Source organism: Acipenser ruthenus, chromosome 13 (genome assembly GCF_902713425.1).
Source record: "Acipenser ruthenus chromosome 13, fAciRut3.2 maternal haplotype, whole genome shotgun sequence".
NCBI lineage: Eukaryota > Metazoa > Chordata > Actinopteri > Acipenseriformes > Acipenseridae > Acipenser > Acipenser ruthenus.
Window position 1 is genome coordinate 5896984 of NC_081201.1, and position 20542 is coordinate 5917525.

Genomic DNA, 20542 nt, shown 5'->3' on the forward strand with positions numbered 1-20542 from the left:
TAAGCGTTAGTGCGGTTTTGTTTTCATCAAGGTAGCGTGGCCGAGTGGTCTAAGGCGCTGGATTTAGGCTCCAGTCATTTCGATGGCGTGGGTTCGAATCCCACCGCTGCCAAGTGTTACTTTTAAAATCTTTTATTTTCATTTTTTTTAAATAATGTGCTGTAGTTACATACGTAATGAAATATGTCTAGAGGATATAATATCGCAGTTTAGCAAAGCAAAAGTGTTCACACGCGGTATCTAACCGAGGTACTCTAGTCTACACACGCTGCTTTTACTTTTAAAAAGGATAATCATATATATATATATATATATATATATATATATATATATATATATATAGTGTGTTATATCGTTGAAATACTTGAACAAGATGTGAAAGTTGAAATTTGACAGACCCCATATACTGTCACGTGATTCCTTTTTTTTTTTTTTTTTAACAATTTCAGGATGACGCAGTGACACCTGAAAGGTATTTTAGGAGAAGGAATACCTTTAACAATTCAGCACATTAACACTCGAATTATAATAAATGTAACTAGAAAATTACTACTACGACTAATAAGAATAATTCAGAAATAATAAAATGATTTGTATTGTTTAACTATGATTTTTGTTGTTGTTTTGTTTTTAGTAATATATACGGTACAGAAGCACATAAGTCATGATGTTATGCGCTCTGTAGGTTACCTGGGTACAAGAAGTTTATAGGTCATTTTCATTTTCATTAACAGTACTGGGACACCTCATACGGGTATGCACGACAACAGGGAGAGACTAACATGACTGGAAGGTCAGGACCCTGATGAATGGAAGATTCCACATTCCACTGGAACTCCACGACAGGGTGGGTGGGTGTGTGTGTGTGTGTGTGTGTGTGCCCCAAATTTGCTTTGTCAACAGAGATAACTGCATTTACAATTGCGTATTTTTTCTTTAACGGTCATGCAAAACACGTAATCGGTGATCAGAAATCGATAAGAGTTAAGTTAAACAAAAGGCTACTTAATATATGCAAATCAGATGCGTATTACATTATGTTAGTTGCATTAGCTGCAGAACTACTGTGTATTGTAAATGACAACCCACACACTTAAATGCTAATGATGTAATAACTTTTATTAAGAATTTGAATTGTATTTGTTACTAGTAACATCCCAATAATTATCAGTTAACCCTCCTAGCTCATACTTGTATTAAACTTGCAATCCTGGTCTTAACCTGCTCTAACTTTAACAGGGGGGGATTGGTTTGTTATTTGAATTTGACATTAATTCCTTCATATACCACAGCAATATTATCACCAATAGAAACAATTAGGGGAGTTCCTTAAAAACAATCACAAAGTTACAAAACTAAAGAGTTCACCGTGGACCACAGATTAATTCTTTATGATCCATGTTTTAACAGATGCTTTCTTACAATACAAAGCGCAGTTTCCTTTATGCCCGGGTGATCTCCGAAGAAATACAACAAATTACGTATGCTAATAAAAACCATTGAGTAGTTAAAATAAATGACCATGTAGCATGTTCTGAATAATCGCACAACCGCTGTCAACATTGCTTTTCATTTTTACCAAACAGGCAAATCCCAGCTATGTTTGCATGCAGAGTGTCCTACCGGTCTTCTTTATGTCCAGCACATCGAATGAGCTTCATGCCAATATTTTAAAAAATATATAATCACACTTTATTTACAGCTGATAATTGATTCCTAACCTTACTATAATAGTAACCCGATATAAAACATGGTAATCACTAGCCTCCACATTACACACATTGCTATGGTGTGTACACCACTGGGGATGGTTCAGAGTACCATCCCAAGTTACAAATAAAACCATGCTTTATTAACCAAATACTTTCTCTAAGTAACACATCCTGTTATTAAGTTCATAATGTAACCTATTTATATGAAATTGCATACCTACATACACTTATTTTTTATATATTCTGTAGGAAAAGCACTACTGTGCTGGAAGTTTTGTTGCTGTTGTATTAAACACATATTGTTTTTTTTTTCCATTTAAGTAAATACTGGAACATGTTTAGCTTGTTTTTTTCAGTGTGCAATTTGGTATTTTTTAAATCTACACATAACTAAAGCAAAGCAATATAATAAACTGACCATCAGTTAAATAATCTATTTAGATAATAATGCATATATTATTTGTACTGTATAACAGGAAACATACACAGCTGTTCATAGCTGACAAGGGTTAACGGATTGCTGAAATAAATAAGTTAGCTGCATATATGTCAAATGCATATGCAATATATTTTTGCATTGGCTGAATTCAAATAAAAGGTGACGCCCATTATACATGAAACACATACTCAATTATGTACTAAGTTGCTGCTGCAACATTTTATATCAAATATGCTATACTATCGGTTCCATATGGGCAGAACAGCACTGAAGAAAAAAAAAAAAAAACTCAAATGAACAGCTGGTAGTTAATGACCAGTTTCATTTGATGTCTTTAGGATTGACAGGTCATCCCAAAAGCAGGACAAGAACAGCAAAGCCAGCAAGCTCCCGATGATCAGCGTGGCTTTCATGCAGACGGAAAAGAAGCTCTGCTCCACCGCTCTGGATTTCATGTAGTAATCCACCGAATCTGTGAAGCTGTACTGCTTTGGACAGAACCCCAGCTGCCTGCGAGCTTTATCTATCTTGAAGGTGTGAGTGACAGCAATGTTCCTAACCTGGACGAGAGCAAAGAAGGAAACATACAGTACACGTGTACAACCACAAGGGGGCAGCCCTTCCATGCTCAAGAGCTTGACTTGCAAGTAAATTCAAGTGAATGGAACGTTAAACCCACTGTCTGTCACCTCTCATTTTGCCATTAGCCTAAGGGAATGCAACCCAGCAGGACTTATTTTAAAAGGTATTTGTAACTGCTGCTCTCTGATTGGCTGAGCCACATGACATGATTTATAAATCTAGTAATACTGGGCAGGTGTAATTGTCAAAAAACTAAATGTGATAAATAAATACTTGGAAATGACAATACCGTGTTCGAAATGAAGAAGAATTGAGAAGTTATTTGGCCAACTTCTGAATACATTTTGGAACCATGCTCTACAGATCTACAGATGTGTTTAACATCGTTTGGTAGGCTTTAGCGGGTACTGTGTCAGTGTGCTACAGTTTGAAGGAGGGTTTGGTTTTGCTGAATTGAGTTCCATAAATTATTTAAACCCCATTCATTTTAAAGCCATTCCACTAGACCTTTAACTCAGTGTCTTGAGTTTCTTATTATCAATTCATGAAGAAGTTTCTGCCTTTCAAAAAAACTGAATATGTTTTTTAACACTTGACGGACACAGAGAGTGAGTTTGATAACAGTTCTTGTAGCTGATGTGACAAAACAAACAATGTGTGGCATGTTAATAACCTTGTGTTAACTAATCAGGCTGAAGCGAAAGCATAGCCATGTGTTTGAGGATCTGTTTCAGTAGAGTTTTCTTTCCTAGACTGTGACCAAACCAGCCAACGGTGTTGAAAGGGAATTACAGTAAGATTTCTTACCTCATTCCTGGTTAACAAGAGTGGGATTTCAATGACTGGCCTAAGTGCCACATGAAGACACTCCATTAGAATGGCTGAAAAGCAATACAAAACAGAGAAGTGCTTCTTTAGCATCTAAACTACAGTATTTAAATAGCACCCACATATTACACTGTACATACAGTATGCTTTCCTAAGTAGTTAATCTCTAACAACATTAGCTGGATTATAACAGCTACCATAAAAAAATTATATTTAATGTTTAGATTTACGATGTATTTTTAGGATTTGTGGCTAGTGAATTGTGCAAACTTGAAAAAAAAGGTCCAGAGGATGTACCGTAAAAGGGTTTAGAATATCTGAATTATTATCAAATACATTAGAAGATTATTTATACACATTTTAAATACCAGAATATACTTGTAGCAGCAATTACTGTACATAATAATCTAGTGCAACAAAACCAAACAAAGCACAAAGAGTCTGGGCTGTTTACCTGCTGTGTAAACTAATGAGACAGGCAGATGAATCAGAGGTCGACTGTGCCCCAGCTTCTCAAACTAATAGGAATTAAACAAACAGGAATGAAACTGCAGTGAAATACAGCATGGCAAGCTTACACCACAGAGAATGTAACGTCATGCGCAATAAAAAGGCCAGAATGTCATGAAACTCAAGCCAGTGCTGGTGGGAACAGACAGATCAGCTGTGTGACATCAGCGGTGTTTTAAACAGTGAAAGCCTCACCCAATCGGAGGGCACCAGAAGCACTTGAACCCTGGTGAGATTTTCCAAGCATGAATCCAAAATGTTATTTTAAATATAACTTCAGTCAGATGATTATAATACGATTAGAAATAAGATCTTTAATTCATGTGCGCACATATACAGTACAACGAGTGGACAGCAACACAGTCACTTACCAGAGGGGTCAGCCATTCAAACAGATTGACAGACTCCCCGTCATTGATGTAATAAATCTGTCCGCTCTGCAAAGAACAAGCTGGTTAAAAGGCTGACATTTGTAAATAAGGGATTTAATAGGAGCATGTTACACTAAATATAGGGGATACGACATGACCCACGTACATCTGATATAGTGTTGCATACTAATTTGTTCTGTAAATGGATATGATTAGATTATACTGTTTCTGAAAATGAGAAGTAAAGACCAGTCCGCAATGCCACTCCTCCAGTCAGCACCTGTCTATCCACCTCTCAGTAAGTGGTCACTCGTTTAGCCGCCGGTCAGCGCTGTAACAGATTGCTTCTATTATAAAATAGACCTGTGGCACGTGTTTTCTGTTAGAGACTTACTGCAATGTACCCCTTGCCTGCAGTGAGAGCCTCTGCTGCCAGCATGTGAGCCTGGACCAGATTGTCGATGTGAACCCAATTCATCTTGGCATGTCGATTTCCAAAGCTAAAGCTGAACAGCCTCCTCTCGATATTCACCTGCAGAAGCAAGAAGAAATGTTTACAAAGCGGACCCAAGGGGCTCTCCGTGGGGACCCACAGTTCTCACGTGCTTGCGTTTCTCCCATTGCGGAATTAAGAGAGGCCATCACCTCATTCAAAAAAAAAAAAAAAGAAAAAATAGTAATTTCAAAAATGGTAGGCTGGGCTGTATTCATCAAGCATTAGCATGCAGATAAACGCGTAGGACTGCAAGGCTGCTGCTTTATGGACGCAACCCCATTGTGAATGATCAGATTGAGTTGTCAGTGCCGCTTTAGTTTCACCCCCAGTGTAAATGTAATAATTTTTTTTTTCACCTCCCACAGTGTTCCTCTCTCTTTAGGAGATCCTCTCGTCTCTCCACATCAGCTCTCTGGAAGTTGTGTTTCTGGAGTAGCTGCGTGCTCCCCCATCAACAATACCTGCACACAAGGAACTCAATCCACAAACAACATACTCCCAGTTATCCTGTGTGCCAATCAATGCCAGATTCCAGACGTATTACTTGTTTTTTTTTTTTTAATTTAGCTCAGATTTTTCAAATCTAAGGAATGTTGCTGCCACAAAACTTTTCAGCCAGTACTGGACACATTTCCAGTTTGAAATGTGTAGTACAATAATTAACAGAATTATCAGTCTAAGGTAGGTCAGCCTTGTGAAAAATAATTAGGTGCTAGTTTTTAAGCTTGATAATCGTCTATATAAAAGCATTATTATTGAGGTTAATCTCTACTGACGAGTATGAACTGGAGGGTACTATACAGCTGCTTGTGTGCGATAAGCCATTACCTTGAATTAGGTCAAGTGAGTTTGTGATATTAATCTATAAGAGACTCTTAGCCTCTTGCCCTATAGTAACACCCTGCATCGAATCAGGTTTACTGGCTGCAAGATAATGAGCTGTTAACAAGTAATGAGATATTCTGGCATAGTTCATTAATGTTTCAGATATTTTGGTGCATAGTGTTGATTAAAAACTGCATTATCCGAATGCCTAAAATGATCTCTTATGGTGATATATACAGTATCTGAGCTGTTATACATATCTAAATGAAAAGGTCTAAAGGTTCTTGGTGACAAGCTTATACACCCATTTCAGTGCACAGGCGATTAAGACTTAGAGGGCCTTATCTTCAAAGTGTTTCCTCCATTCTTTAATGAACTCCTGTTTTTTTTTTTTAAAGGAGACACGGTAAGGTTACAAAATGAAAAACGAAACACCTTGAGCGTGCTTGAGAGAATTTGAAATATAGAACTTAGTTGTTTGGTTCTAGTTTTGTAAAATGAACAGCTGGTTTACCACTTAAAAAAAAAACAGATGTTAATTAAATACTGGAGTAAATGGTTTGCAAATATTGTATTAAACCGATTAGCCCTTTAATATAAAACGGGATACTGGCAACCCTTTTCTCTGTGCAAGGCAAGGCAAATCGACTGAGTGAAAGCATTACTTTACATTTCTGTATTACAGATGTCCCCGTGGCTGTAATTGTGTGTCATGCACAAGTTATACCTGCTGTTAGTGGAAACAGTAAATGATTTGCCATTGGTGCAATCTACTAGCCCAGTAAGCTTTTAAATTGTGAACGCTTTGAACATTGGCTACAATCCTCCACCCCTGGTATTTATGCCCTGCTAGTGATCTGCCACCAACGCCCTGCCTTACTCTGATCCCCAGGACTCCCTCTATCAACCTGAAATAAGTCTTATTTTCTGTTAAGGAGACTGATGGATGTCAATGCCTGCAGCTTTAATAACTCACAGCAACTCGCTGCAAGTGTCTCCGCTCTTCAGGCCCGTAAATACCCGGGGGTCGGAGGACACAGGTCTGCAGTGTCGTACCACCTGGGAAGGGAAAGGCAACACAGGCAAGCACGCAGTTAGACAAAGGCCAATGAAATAATGTTAGGGTTGTTGTCACACGATGCGTTATCCCATTAAAACATCACAACAAGAGAATCAAGTTCTAACAGAAGAAAAAAGCATACTGAACAATCTTCAGTGGCAATGTACAGTAATAGCATGGTAGCACACTATCTAGACATGTAAGTGATCGTCACAAATTCAATTCAATATTTCAGTTTGCTCTCTCCCTGTTCATGCAACCATCCCATTAGGGGCTGACATCTGCACATATAGATTTTCCTCATTGTGAATGTGCACGCTGGTGTCAAGTTGATATACTGTAGGGTTTCATTATATTGTCTAGAGCTAAATATAAACCATTGTCACGGGGTGCTGTTGTATTGAGTTGCCGTTCAGGCTCAGTTGTCTTCCACAGGCAGACGTGACCTCTGTCAGTCTTGGGCTGGGTTAAGCATTCAGAAGTATAAATGACCCGTTCACAGTGGAAATCCAAGGAATGCGATAATGAATTATTCCTGCCCACTATATTAGATATCTATGGCGAGGTCTTTAATTCACAAACTCGGGTGCCAGCAAAGATCAAGGCAGCCGCACCTACCCTTCAACGGAGTCCCATTAGCTGCTAGCACCATTTGGTCAGCAATGGCTTTGGTCTTGGAGTATTGATCTACATGCTGCAAGAAACACAGAGAATGTTGTACAGTAAACTTGAGGTACAGTGTAAAGCACAGGGGTTTTTGTTTGTTTTTTAAAAGCAAACATAACTAAGTCTCTAAGCGGATTACAAATATCACCAAAAGGAGAATTTGGATTAAGACTGACAGTAATCCTGCCTGTCTGAACAAATAAAAGATGGCAAGGTTTGAATAGCTTATCTACTGCTTGTATTGCATTTGTGTTAGAAAAAGACAGTATGAAAGCTCCAGTAAAAATACCTTTAAACAGAAAGCTCATACTCTCATTAATAATATTCGTTTTGCTATCTATTGAAAGAAGGTATTATGAAAACGCATACCTTGTCCAGTGGTACGTATGGCACTGTTTCCTCATCCCCTTGTACAATAGGACTTCCTTCAAACACTACATTGACAGTACTTGTATATATCAATCTGGTAATATTTCTCTGTGTGCACACTGCAGGGAGGCAAAGAGATTCAAAGTAGAATAATGTATGGACCAGAATATATTATCATCACACAATAAGAATGGTCTCCAGTTGGTTTGGGGCAGTAATGCACATACATATTGCATTTATTTATTTATACATACCTAGGTATGTACATGAAGATTACAAGGACATATTTTTTTTCAATATAGGGTTCAATTTCCATGGCAACATAGAATATAAGATAATATTTTCTGCACTGAAAATAAAACAACAACAACGCGTGTTCGCATTAACACAGTAACAATGAATTCAAGATTTCAAGACATACCGACTCTGCCACCTATGATAATACTGGGGTGCATTGGCAAATGATAATCAGACTACCAAAAAGCAGTTTATAAAGTATTAGATGGAAATTGCTGTGTTTTACTGTTAACAGAGATGTTTTCACTCCAACAAAGCTGCTGGGGGTTAACTTTGAATATATTAAAGTGTAGTGATCTCTACAGATTTAGATAGGTATTGCACATGTTCATTTCCATTACAGATTAGTCTTCACTGAAATACTAGGCAGGGAGATTAGTCAGAGTGTGGTCCTGATATACGAGTTAGTGTGAGCTGCAAAGGGATCACACAACTTCATACCTCTAATTACATTGTTAGTCCCACCAACATTCACAGATTCAATCTGCGCTTTCTTAAGCTGCAAAATAAAATAAGGTGAATTACACACATAACAGCGCTTACTATCCTCCTTACTTAAATAGCAAAACAATGAGACACATAGCTGTCTTTGTATTTCCTATTATAGATTACAGTTTATAGATTGTGGTTGCTTTGATGGTCTGCAGAACATTAGAGTTTGATGAGGTTATGGTATTTTGGATTGTTGTGCAACTTGATCTTATAAAAGATATGAGAAAAAACAAAACAAAACAAAAAAAAAAAAAAAAAACACCATGAACTAACCTGTTCTGGTCCTGACATGCCGTAAGAGGCAACGTGGAAAACACAGCCTACCCCGTCACAGACTTTATAAAGAGCACCATAATCCCGTATGTCACTCTGACATTGAAGAGAAATGGAAAACTGGTGAAATGACACAGCAGTTTCACTATCAACTCATTTATTTCTATACCTTCATTGTTGCATATATAAAATGATTGCGTCCATTCAGAAGCAGTTCCGATGCAGAATTATGTAATAGGGCTCAGACTGATGTTACAATATTAATGAAATATTTTGTTACAAGGCAAATCTTCATGATGACTGGTGTAACTTGTATTTCCACTAAGAATTAACAACATTCATTTATTTATGGTTCCAGAACCATGAGATTACTTTTTTTTATTTATTTTTTTTACATTACTATCAGATGCTACTGACAGAATCACAGCATTATAATATATTGATATGCATGTTACGCTCTTTCTTGTTAGTTACACAATACCTGGAGAAACACAGCTCCTTCTGGGATATCCCATTTAGGTTTGTGCAAATCCAAGAGGATAACCGAAATGCCACACCTCACCAAGGCGCACCCCAGACGGTAGCCAAAGTAGCCTCCTCCCCCGGTCACCAGCGCTTTCACAGTCCTTGTCCCGTTCAGACTGCCGACGCACCTGTTGCCGGTGCAGTCAGCAGCTTTGCTCCAGCGTGGCACCACTCCGTTGAAGCGGTGTTTTGTGGAGGCGGAGGTCTTTGTTTCGTTCGTGCAGGGATGTCCATTGCCTTGTGTTCTGCAAACGCTCCCGTTTGGCTCTGCCTTGTATGAACTCGTGAACCGCTCCACCTGACAGGCTGTTCCGTTTCGTTTCATGCTGCACAGTTCCATTCAGTTTTGGCTTCCAAAACCCCCTTCTGTGAAGTTGTAACAAGCGAAAAAGTTATCTTTAATAATATATGTATACAGTCCTGGGGCTCGTATACCAATACAGTGTCGCCAGGCTAGTGCGACGTCGGGAGCACAATATACTGTAGAGGTAGCGTTTCTGTAACGTTGCTCACTCTACTTGGTCATATTACCTGTCGTATTTCACCGACACCAATTTACTTCACGTATAAAAACTACAGGAGGACACAGTCATTTCCCTCATAGAACTTGGCTGCTCTAAATAATTTATGCTGTGTATTTAAGACATAGGCTGAGACAATTACAGCGACAGCGGGAAGATGTGTGCGTAGTGTCTTTGACATGGGTTTCTTATTTTTTTATTCTGTATTGATAGTGTTATTATAATGAGTGTTTTGCAATGTTTACTCTTTCTTGATACGGTAGACTTTCTTTTTTAACCACGTATAAAGCGCTTTGAGATACTGTGGTATGAAATACGCTACATAAATAAATAAAATCGTTATTAATTTCTACTTATTTTAGCAGTAGGCCTATCTGTAAGCTAACCCAGCTAGTATAATGTTTTATTTTTGTTGTATTTTCAAAAACATTCAAAATACATTCCTGGTTCATGTATTTTCAGACATGGCTAGTGCCGTATTGAAACACCAACTACGATTCGACTCAAATATAGAAACAGATGGTAAATGATCGAGATTACCGGTGATAACTGAAAGATTTATCGTATTTCAATGAAAGATCTCGCAATACAGAACCGAGGCCGTGGTCCAGTTTTCAAAACTTCATTAGACATGTACCCCACAGCTATTTGGCACAGCTATAGAACGGTACCGTGCAAACTTTCCGTTTGATTTTTTGATGTACTGCTACTTTTCAGTAAATCATCTCAAGAGGCTTCATTGTGTAGTTATACTAATCTGTGCAGTCAGCAGTGGATCTGCATCATTAGCATTTAGGTAATCTGTAAAACTGTAATGCCACAAACTCTCATTACAGTTTATAAACCATATACTACTGAAAAAAAAACAGTTCGAGCAATAACTGGAGTGTACTGCTTTCTGCAATCCTAAATGAATTAGATTTTGAAACACGTGTGGGTGTCTGACACATGTGTTATCGGGTAGGTAATTTAACGTGTGTGTGTTTTCTTTCTTTGCAATCCTTTTTTTTTATTACACACTGCACTGTATATGTCTCGACCTGCTCGTCCCCCATACAGTTCACATAAACAGTTTTTAAAATGTTCTAAAAATGATATTAAAATAATGAAATTCATTATAATGAAAAAGAAAAACAGCAGAATGTTGGTAATTTGCAAGAGACCAATTTAAATATTAATCCTGCGTCACAGTAGTGTCCAGCAGCACATTAGCACTGAGCACAGCTCCAAAGACACATTCACACCCACGCCCACAAACACATGTAACAGATAGCACGCCAAAAGCGCTTCATTAGCCAGCTCTGCTATTTCAATAACAGCACTGTGAAATAATGACTTCCAGAACATTTAGAACTTCAATGATAACCACGGAACGTTTATTTAGTTGTGCATTTGATAGCCTGTTTAAAGTAACTTTTCGGACCTCTGATAATTTTATATCTACTAACTGTAATTCATTTATTTTCTTTTTATATTTTAGACGTATTCCTTTTTATTCATTCATGCTGAACTTATACACAACCTTGACATGTCTAAAGGATTTCTATCGAATTGAATAGCCAGCATTCTTGTTAAGACTGTCTCTATAGTCCTAGTTAGTTTCGACTACATGTCTATTTGACAAACAAATAAAAAGAAACATACCTGTCCGCCAAGAATCCTTTGGAAATGTAGATGGTAATTAAGTGATGAAGTGAGTAACGCGTTCTTCTCTGTGAAGTACCGTTGTGAAGCTGGCCTACAGGTTTCTTATGTCCCCTTTCATTCAATCAGCTTTACCTGAGTGCTGTTCTCTCGTTGAACCTCTTACCGTAATTCCTGATCTACAAGCGCACCTCCTTTCTCTACCTGCCCACCGCACTGTTCTATCAGCACCATCACCTACTATCACGCAACTCACTGAATCGCTCACTGACAGGGCATGTCAATAGTTTTCAATTCTGTCTAAAATCCTGTTATGCAACGTGGACATAAGGTATTCAAAATAAATATGCAGTACATTACTTACCTGTAATTCAATCATTTAATTTGAATTATGGTTTTGTGAAATACAACATTCAAAATGTAATGAATCTAATAATAATAGTGCTTGCAAAGCTTTGTATGCATTGTAAATCCTATCCAAACATGAGGTTGAGATAATACAAATATTCTTGGGAGTGGTTGTGCTTTTAATCTTTTTGTGTTCAGTTTTTTTTTTCTTAGTATTTATTATACAGTTATATAATGTTGCTGCTGCTACCCCTAATTTTCAGTGTTTTGAATCTCACCTGTTCCAGAATGCAGGTGCTGCCGTGGGGTTTGACCATCGACACCCACTGAACAGCCTCCAGACAGACTTCCTCTTTGGCATCCACTTGCCTGTCCTTCCACACCTGCACACTGTCTGAGAAGGTTGAACAGAAGCAAACAAGCCTATCACATGAAAGGAGCTGTTGGGTTCAAGTCCAAGGTCAACTTTTGTCAAAACCCAACAGAATCGTCTGAAGGTGGCTTTCACTTGCACTGTATTGGACAAAAGCACATTGCATATCACTAATATACTGCAAGAGGAACATGCTGGACAATAACTCAAACCTATCGGAATACAGAAATGTGCTGATGAGGAATATGATATGTGGACCCTTCAGTAAATTGCTAGTGTGCTGGGTGCAATGCAGCATAGGGTTAAGAAGATCTCCCTGCAGAATACAGTAAAAAATAAAGACAGCAAAAGTTGTATAGAGAATGTTTTTCCATAACCAACTCCCGAGGTATAATTCATTACAGCCCCTTTCACACTAGCACTCCTACCCGGGTCCGGACCTGGCTACCCGGGTCACAATCCTGCGTAGTGTGAAACCACGTACCTGGGTCGGGCCCGGGTTAACCCGGGTCAGAATGCGAGACAAAATGCTTGACGGCTGTTTGTGAGCCAACTCAATAACAAACAGTGAAAGTTTCACTTCCGCAAGGAACGTTTCTGTTAATTCTGTTTAGCCATATTTTTGTTGCTTGAGACACACCATGAGTCAGATTGCAGCAGGGATGAAGAAAGATTTCTAATCAACATTTGGACTGACGGTGTTTCCAGTTTGAATGTTAAGAACATCCTGATCATTTGAGGGATTGTGTCTGCCAGTCTGTCAGTCTTCTATAGTCTCCGATCCTCCCATAGACCTTGCAGACAGCAATCTGATATGCTGTTGATTTTATACACATTTTTAAAGGAGAGATGAATATCTGAGGTTCTGAACAAACCACTAATCTGAACAGCGTCCTATCCCAAAAAATAAATCCCATTTCAGCAGTCCAGAATGCAAATGCAGATGTGACCCAAGCCAGAAAGATAAATGAACATTAAACTGATAAGCAGTGCGATATCATTGCAGACTGTAATAATCATATCTAATACACTGCAATGTTCTGGTCACCTCTTGTGTCACCTCTGATGTCAAGGGAAATGAACATGACATCATGAAGTGAAATCCACTGCCCTCATTGCCATACGTGACAGATTTGTACATAAAGATTTACGCAGATCTTTTATTCAAAGCTGTGTAGATTTTATAAACTGGGAAGTGGAGGCCATTACCACATCTCATTTGGGCATATTTAAATTACATGGATCTTGATTGAAATATATACTGTAATTTAAAATACGTTTCTGCCTTTTTAGAGCCTCTGCACCTTAATATTAGCTATTATGTGACAGAATGGCAGATGCTATGCATTTTTCTTCGCTTTTAAACACTCTTCTCCTTCTCCAGTCACTAGCAGCAGTAATTTAATTTTAAGAGACGTCAGTGCAAGGCTCCTGGGAAAACTAATTATATTCTGTATGAAATGTATTGGCTCATACGTAAGAAGGCAGTGGCGTCTATTAAATTGATCTAAACCGTGATAGCTGGGCTTCGCATTTCTATCTCTCAAACTGCACGAGATTACATCTCTTATACAGTAAGACACCCCTACACACTGCCTGCATTAAATGGTGTGAATGAGAGACAGATTGACCTGACAGCAGCCGCTGCATCCTCTGTATGTAGCAGCGAATCACTCTCTGTCTGATCGATGTACTCCTCCAGTCCAGGGGGCTGTAAACTGCAAGTGCTTCACAACACCCTCAAAACAGCAAACACTGTGTTATTATTTTTGGCTGTGCTTCTTGTTAAGTAGCATAATGCGCCGCACACTGAAAACACCTCATAACAATTGTGCATAAACGCAACGGCAAGCTTGTGAAATGATCATGCCCACTGAATAGAGTTGAAAAAACTGAATAAAAGCATTAAAGAGACACAATTTGCATCTGAAACAATGGCATATTCTTTATCTTCACATGCACACCTCATTATGTATACTTGTCATATGCTTTTGTAACATTCTAATCCAGAACACAGATGAAATCACACTTACATTCACTTCGACACTGGGGAAGATGGTGCAGTATTTTGCAGATACTTTCTTTTGCATAGCAGGCATCAGCTTTTTTCTGGTGGGTGCAGTCTGGGCCAGACAGTTGGTGAATAATCGTCTAACTGGCATTGTACTAATCAATTCAGGAGAATATTTAATAAAATGTCCCCTCTTCATGAGCACTTTCTTAATAACACTTGTTACAATAATAACTGAACACATACATCATTTAGTAGAGAACTGAACTCACACGGAAGACACCTTTCATAAGGCTTACGGTGAAGTGGCACGAAATGAAATATTTTGATGGCATTAAACCGTAAGGTTTTTGTCAGGGTTATAACATTTCTTAGTGGTATTTGATGTAAATTTCCTTTTTACATATAATAAATGGTTTATTTCTAAATGATTATTATTATTAATAATGAATTGTTATTTGAGTATTTTGAACTATTTTATTTTCTGGGCTGTTGACAGTAGATTTCTTAAGGCCTAGTCTTGTCATCTTTGTTGGTCAGATAGAAGCCGCAATCGCGAGAAGGTGAGGGATGAACAGCATTTTATTTTCTGGGCTCAGACAGCATCACTGACCTTCTCCTACCTGAGTTTAAATATTCATGAAAATAAAAATTCGGACTATTCACATGGAAAAATACTGCAAGGGTTTGAAACGCCCCCTCTCATCATCTACTGTATTTGCCTCAGCGGGACTGAACTAGCAGCATAATCATGCATATTGCATTGCTAATTAAAATGTTCAGCAATAACATATTTTCATGCTGACATAAACCCTAAACAATCTCGACAGAAGATCCTGGGGGAGTTTTCTTTTCTATAGCTTTGTCCTTTCTATAGGTCAATCCCAGTAATGACACGGCTAATAATTATTTGAACGTTTTGTATACGTGTGCCGTAGAGTTCCAGGTAACTTGTGAGTGTCTGCCCTCTAGTGGTCAGAAAAGAGTACTTCGGGGGAGTTTCTACTTCGCTGTTAGGGATGCTGCTTAGATCACCTGCACCATTTTTTGTGATTAGTTTTGCAACATTTACAATTTTATTTGACTTATCTGGGTTTTTTCATTTGCATCGGTTTAAACTACAGCTCATACCAGAACAAGCAATAATAATCATGCCATAAAATGTCTCTAGTACATTTTCTTTGTTAATACTGTATTATACAGTATATATTCCAAACAGTTTTAGTCTATCTAGCACGTCAAAATTAAAATGAAAGGCCTCTAACCATCCTGGCAGCGTGAGTGATGTGGGTTCTGGTGCAGACAGTTTCAGCGGGCTGCGCTTCTCTCTCTTAAGCTGCGCTCTCTGGCTTTCTCCGCTTTCAGGGCCGTCGTCCAGCTGCTTATTATCAGACCACTGCTTTTGTTTCTTACTGTTCTCCTTAAACCAGTGGAAGCGGCCAGTGCCGCTGATTGCCAGGTCCCTGAGCGAGCTGGGCATAGCGAAGCGGGCAGGGATGAAGCCCAGCAGGTCAAAGACTGAAGAGACAGACTCACTATGGTCTGAAACAGAGACACCTTAGCATCAGTCTATACGTCAGCCCTCCAGATTGATTAAAACACAGCCTTTACACACCCTGTACTGATCTGGCACTCCGCTGGTGAACAGGTAAATCCCCTGACAGTTACTGTTTGTCCAGTAGGTTCACCTCTACGGCATGTTTAAGGGCACCCATCAAATTCTGGCTCCCTTCACACTTCAAGCTCTGAACCCATCTAGAAACAGACAATGATACAGTGCTCTCCAGTTATCACATTTGATAAACAGGATATTGCAAAAAAAAAATAGCTAACATCCAGATGGGAACTGGAAAAGCTTTAACCACTAATGCTGGGAGCAAACTGCATTGTTCATAATTAATATCTGTAAACTGTTATTTATCCTCTTTAGAAGTTTCTGTTTCAATCATTTTCTATTCACTGCACTAGACTAGTTTTTGTTTCCAGGCACCTTGCAGGTTCTCTGGAGTTGGGGGAACCATTTCCATGTTCCAGGGTTTCATTTCTGTCAAAAATGGCAACATCTCAACATTTACTAAAGTAGTTTTAGAATTAACAAAACATAAAAAGACCGAAACTAGTGCACAAATAACTTACGTTTGTACCCGTTTTGGCTGGTCATATGTCGATGTATGTATTTGGGCATAAGAAAACTGCGCAGAAGACACTGTTAGCCATACAGCGTTTATTCTTTTTTTTTTACATATATCGATGCTAGTTCTGCCAGTTCAGTGTTTTCAAAGAATAAAGCACCTTCATGTTTATATGATCCCTGCTTACTTACTAACACGATATGAGGTGCTGTAAGAAAACCTCTTAAATAACATTCATTTCAAGCACAGGTATTCGAGATAGATTTCATTTATCTACTCATAATTCTGTATTACATTTTTGTTTGTTTGTTTGTCTTTTCAAATCCAAATCATTATTTAATTGCTGATTAAATGTACTGGGAAGCAGAGCTAAGAATAGAATGTTCCATGCTAGGAATAGATCATTAGCACAAAAAAAACAAAAAAAACCCCACAGATCCTGCTTGGATTATTATTATTTATTTTAATAGACTTTATACTGCTACCGCCAGCTTTATAGGGCTATTTTTGTGAGAAGTATGCAGCTTTAGTAGAAAATGTAGTAGCTGTATCTTTCTTTCTACATATGTATTGCAAAATAAGAAATCCAGAATTATGGATTCTCATGCGTCTATTATAGAGGGTGCACTCATGTGAGAATATATATATATGCATGTGCAGAAAACAGATCAAACAAAAGCATTACAAAAAAAAAAGAAAAAAGGTTATATGCAAATCTATGAACAAAACCATCAGAAAATAATCTTGTGAAAAAGCATTATTTGGCACATAGGCGCACATGCTTATAGACGTGATAATACAGCAACAGAGCAAGGCATCAGGCGTCTGGAGTAATAAATACCAAGAACAGATGGCTGTACTGCGGGTCCCAAACCTACGCTGTGATGTTGAAGCACTCCTGATTGGTCATCTGCTGCTCCAGAAGCAGCCGCAGGGGATGATGTACATGGAGTTAGTCACAGACACGTCCACCAGTATTATCACCCTGGAGGGCGAGGGCGGGAGGCTGAGGGCTGGAGGGCTGGAGGGCAGGGGGGGGGGGGGGCGGGAGTGCGAGGGCGGGGGGGCGGGAGCGGGAGCGGGAGGGTGAGGCGGGGGGGATTTACAAGGGCCTAATTACCAGCTAGGAGTCTTATCAAAGGAATAGGGCAGAACTGAGCCAGCAGAGTGGTCTCGAGTGTTGAAAACTTGTAATCATTAGGCTGAAGTCTGCGCGACCTTATCGAAGGGCAGATCAATGACACTAACAAGAGGGCTGCATCTGCTAACATCTTCACACTGTTGTCTGAATCAATAGGCCTTGTTAACAGAGCTGCTCAGCCTTACTTTATTTTGCTTTTCCAAGTGTTTTTTTTTCCCCCATCTCTTCCATCTGTTAATTTATTTAAATGTTGATATTTTTTAAATTCCATACTGGGAAATAATACATTTAGCCACATACACGCCCACACTACACTCTTAATAAGAGAGTTAAAATGAAATATGGAAAAACTAATAATGGCATCTCTTTATGGCAGGGCCTGGTTTTGTGGGAAAGTGTTGTGTTATAGTGTGGATTCAACTTTCTATGGTGTGTTTTCACACCCTATAAATTATGGTGGGAAAAGAGCATGGGGACGAACTCTACTTGCCTCTGCTCACAGACAGTTCCCCATATCTGCCTACTGCCGCTGGTAAGCCACTCAACTCTCCTGTCATACATCTTCACAGTTCGACAGAGCTGTTTCTGTATCAAGTACAAGTAAGCGAACATCACAAGTAAAGCAAAGTTGTTCTTAACCATAATTTGCTACTGTTTCAGCACTAATGGATGTTTAGCATGTTTAGAACATGTTTAGCATGTTTAAAACATGTTTAGCATGTTTAATTGCCGGAGGAAGGTCATTTCTTAATGTGGGTAGTCCCCTTTTCATCCCTAAATATTATGCAGATGCTGATATTTAAAGTTGTCCTTTAACATGTAATCTGTCTATTCTAAGGTTTCATATTTTTATATTTAATTAAAAAGAAAAGTACCTGGTATAAGAAGGGTGGATCCACGTGGATATTTTTCACAATCCTATCATGCCACTCAAACTGCATCATAGCTTTCTATCGAGATAAAAAACAAACGACAATTAGAATGCTTGTCTTTTAAATCAAATCTGGTGCACTAGCGAAACTGTACACAAAAATGTACACTGTCACTTGGTATGAATGGTCGAAAAAACCCTTCATACCATTGTGTGCCCTCAGCGTACACAGCATGTGCTCAGGGTGGCGTGCACATACAGGCCTGCCCATACATTTCTGGCTATTCTGGTGGGCTGTAAATGTGCTGGAACAAAATGGGGACGATTGGAACATTTTTCAGAACGGTACAATGAAACAAAATGTTTTCTAGCATAACTGATCAACAGTAAGTGGCTTTTCTTTCATTTAAAGAAGGAAGGGCTTTCATCCTCCATGCTAAAAACAAACATTAGCATTCGACTGGAAGTCAAATGCTAATGAAAATTGCAAAAGACTTGTTTTCACTTGTTGAACTCTACCAGGGAGAAGGCATTGGGGGCGAGTACCTGGTACAAGCTGAGCCTCTTTGCTGTAAATATAAATGCAGTGTTACTATTATACAGAAGGATTCCATACATTATTTGTTTTTCATTTTTTAAATAAAAAACTATTATTTTTAGGGATAGAAGGATTAAATACAGTCGTGTTTAGTATTTGATTAACTCTAGTAGCAAAAATATAACCCCCTTCCCAGAAGCTCAGTTATTGTAATCATGGTTTGGAAAACATCACAGAACAACCCCCTGTCTATATACAGGAATATTTCTGAGTGCCCAGTGCTGCCTGCTGTCCAGTGTAGTTGTAGCACCTTGCTCTGTCATGCTTTGCAAAAAAATGCATGAAGATCCTACAGTGCAAGATAAGATGATTCAATATTATTTTTTCCCAGAATCTATTAAGATTACATTGGAGTACCATTTAGCCCGTTGCTCTTAATCCAGTGTACAGAAGTTTTAGGTAGGAAGTTTGGCATTAGGAGGTTGGTCGGTTGAGAGAAAACAAGTAGGTGGTAACTTTGCCACTTCAGCAGTAATCTATAAAACAGTAGGCCAAAAAGCATTTATAAAAGACAAACTAGATTATCTCTGATAGTCTTATATCATTCAAAATGTTATAGATAATGCCAAAGAATGTGTCTTGCATAAGTCTTGAGAGTGTCTGGTTAGTGTATTCTGCATAACAGGCTGTGCTTTACACTTTTAGTTGCATTAACAGGAACGTGGTGTTCTTTTGAGCATCAAGCACAAAAAAAGAAAACAACTAAAGTGACAGATTGGTTTGTTGACATCCTGATTTTTTTCTCATGTACAGGCTTTCAGTGTATTATGTTAACCTTGTGTATAATTATTTCTGTTACCTCTTGCATGACACTGATAAGTGCGTCCCCCATCATCCCCGGACGCATTCCTTTTATCTTGTTCAGCAGATCCACCACTCTCTGGGACTCTCTCCACAGGAAGTGAACATCACAGCTGCTGTAAGTAATCCTGAGTCACCACGAGATGGATAAATAATACAGCATTAAATATAGGGCTGATCTTTTAACTGTGCTCAATCTGACATGCAAGCAAGGGGCTGGATAGACAGCACTGGAGACTAAGTGCCTCTGTTAATAACATAAAGCAGGAAGAGCATCAGAAGCTGCTGTACACACACCAGTCCCCCTTGCCATACTTATCTAGAGGCCATTAGATTAGCCTTTACACTAATGTACCAACATTAGAATATAGATTGTAACAGAATACATTCTATAGGCTTAATTTAAAATACATGTATTGCATTTTTAGGACAAGCAAATAATGTAAGTGGGGTATTTTTTGACTACCTTCCACCCTCACCCATAGATGCTTGTCACAATGACTAAATGCCATTAACTGCACTATTATTCTGAACAATAATTTCAATGTTGGAATGAAGAAGGCCTCTGAGCCACTAAACAATGGCATTCCAGGCATCCACAAGGCATCAAGTACAATGGAACCCTTTAATTCCACACCATTGAACACAACATCTATT

General features: G+C 38.6%; 1 protein-coding gene and 1 non-coding gene across 4 annotated transcripts; one reads left to right on the forward strand and one right to left on the reverse strand.

The window, feature by feature from the left end:
- Positions 1 to 30: 30 nt before the first annotated feature.
- trnal-uag (transfer RNA leucine (anticodon UAG)) lies at positions 31 to 112 on the forward strand. Its single transcript has one exon. It is a non-coding gene; the product is annotated as a tRNA-Leu (tRNA).
- Positions 113 to 1098: 986 nt separating this feature from the next.
- Positions 1099 to 12341, reverse strand: sdr42e2 (short chain dehydrogenase/reductase family 42E, member 2). 3 transcript variants are annotated; one of them, XM_059035532.1, is made up of 12 exons: positions 12237 to 12341; positions 9402 to 9811; positions 8921 to 9040; positions 8597 to 8654; positions 7859 to 7977; positions 7442 to 7517; positions 6740 to 6822; positions 4837 to 4974; positions 4443 to 4508; positions 4016 to 4079; positions 3541 to 3614; positions 1099 to 2711 (listed from the first exon to the last, which is right to left on the reverse strand). In XM_059035532.1, exons 2-12 carry the CDS (start codon positions 9783 to 9785, stop codon positions 2460 to 2462), a joined length of 1434 nt encoding a protein of 477 aa, XP_058891515.1. In that variant the 5' UTR covers positions 9786 to 9811; positions 12237 to 12341; the 3' UTR covers positions 1099 to 2459. The 3 variants fall into 3 exon arrangements, with proteins under 3 accessions (XP_058891515.1, XP_058891514.1, XP_058891516.1); XM_059035531.1 differs by lacking the exon at positions 12237 to 12341 and adding an exon at positions 11611 to 11807; XM_059035533.1 differs by lacking the exon at positions 12237 to 12341 and adding an exon at positions 11611 to 11805 and having other exon boundaries at positions 8921 to 9016.
- Between the last annotated feature and the right edge of the window lie 8201 nt (positions 12342 to 20542).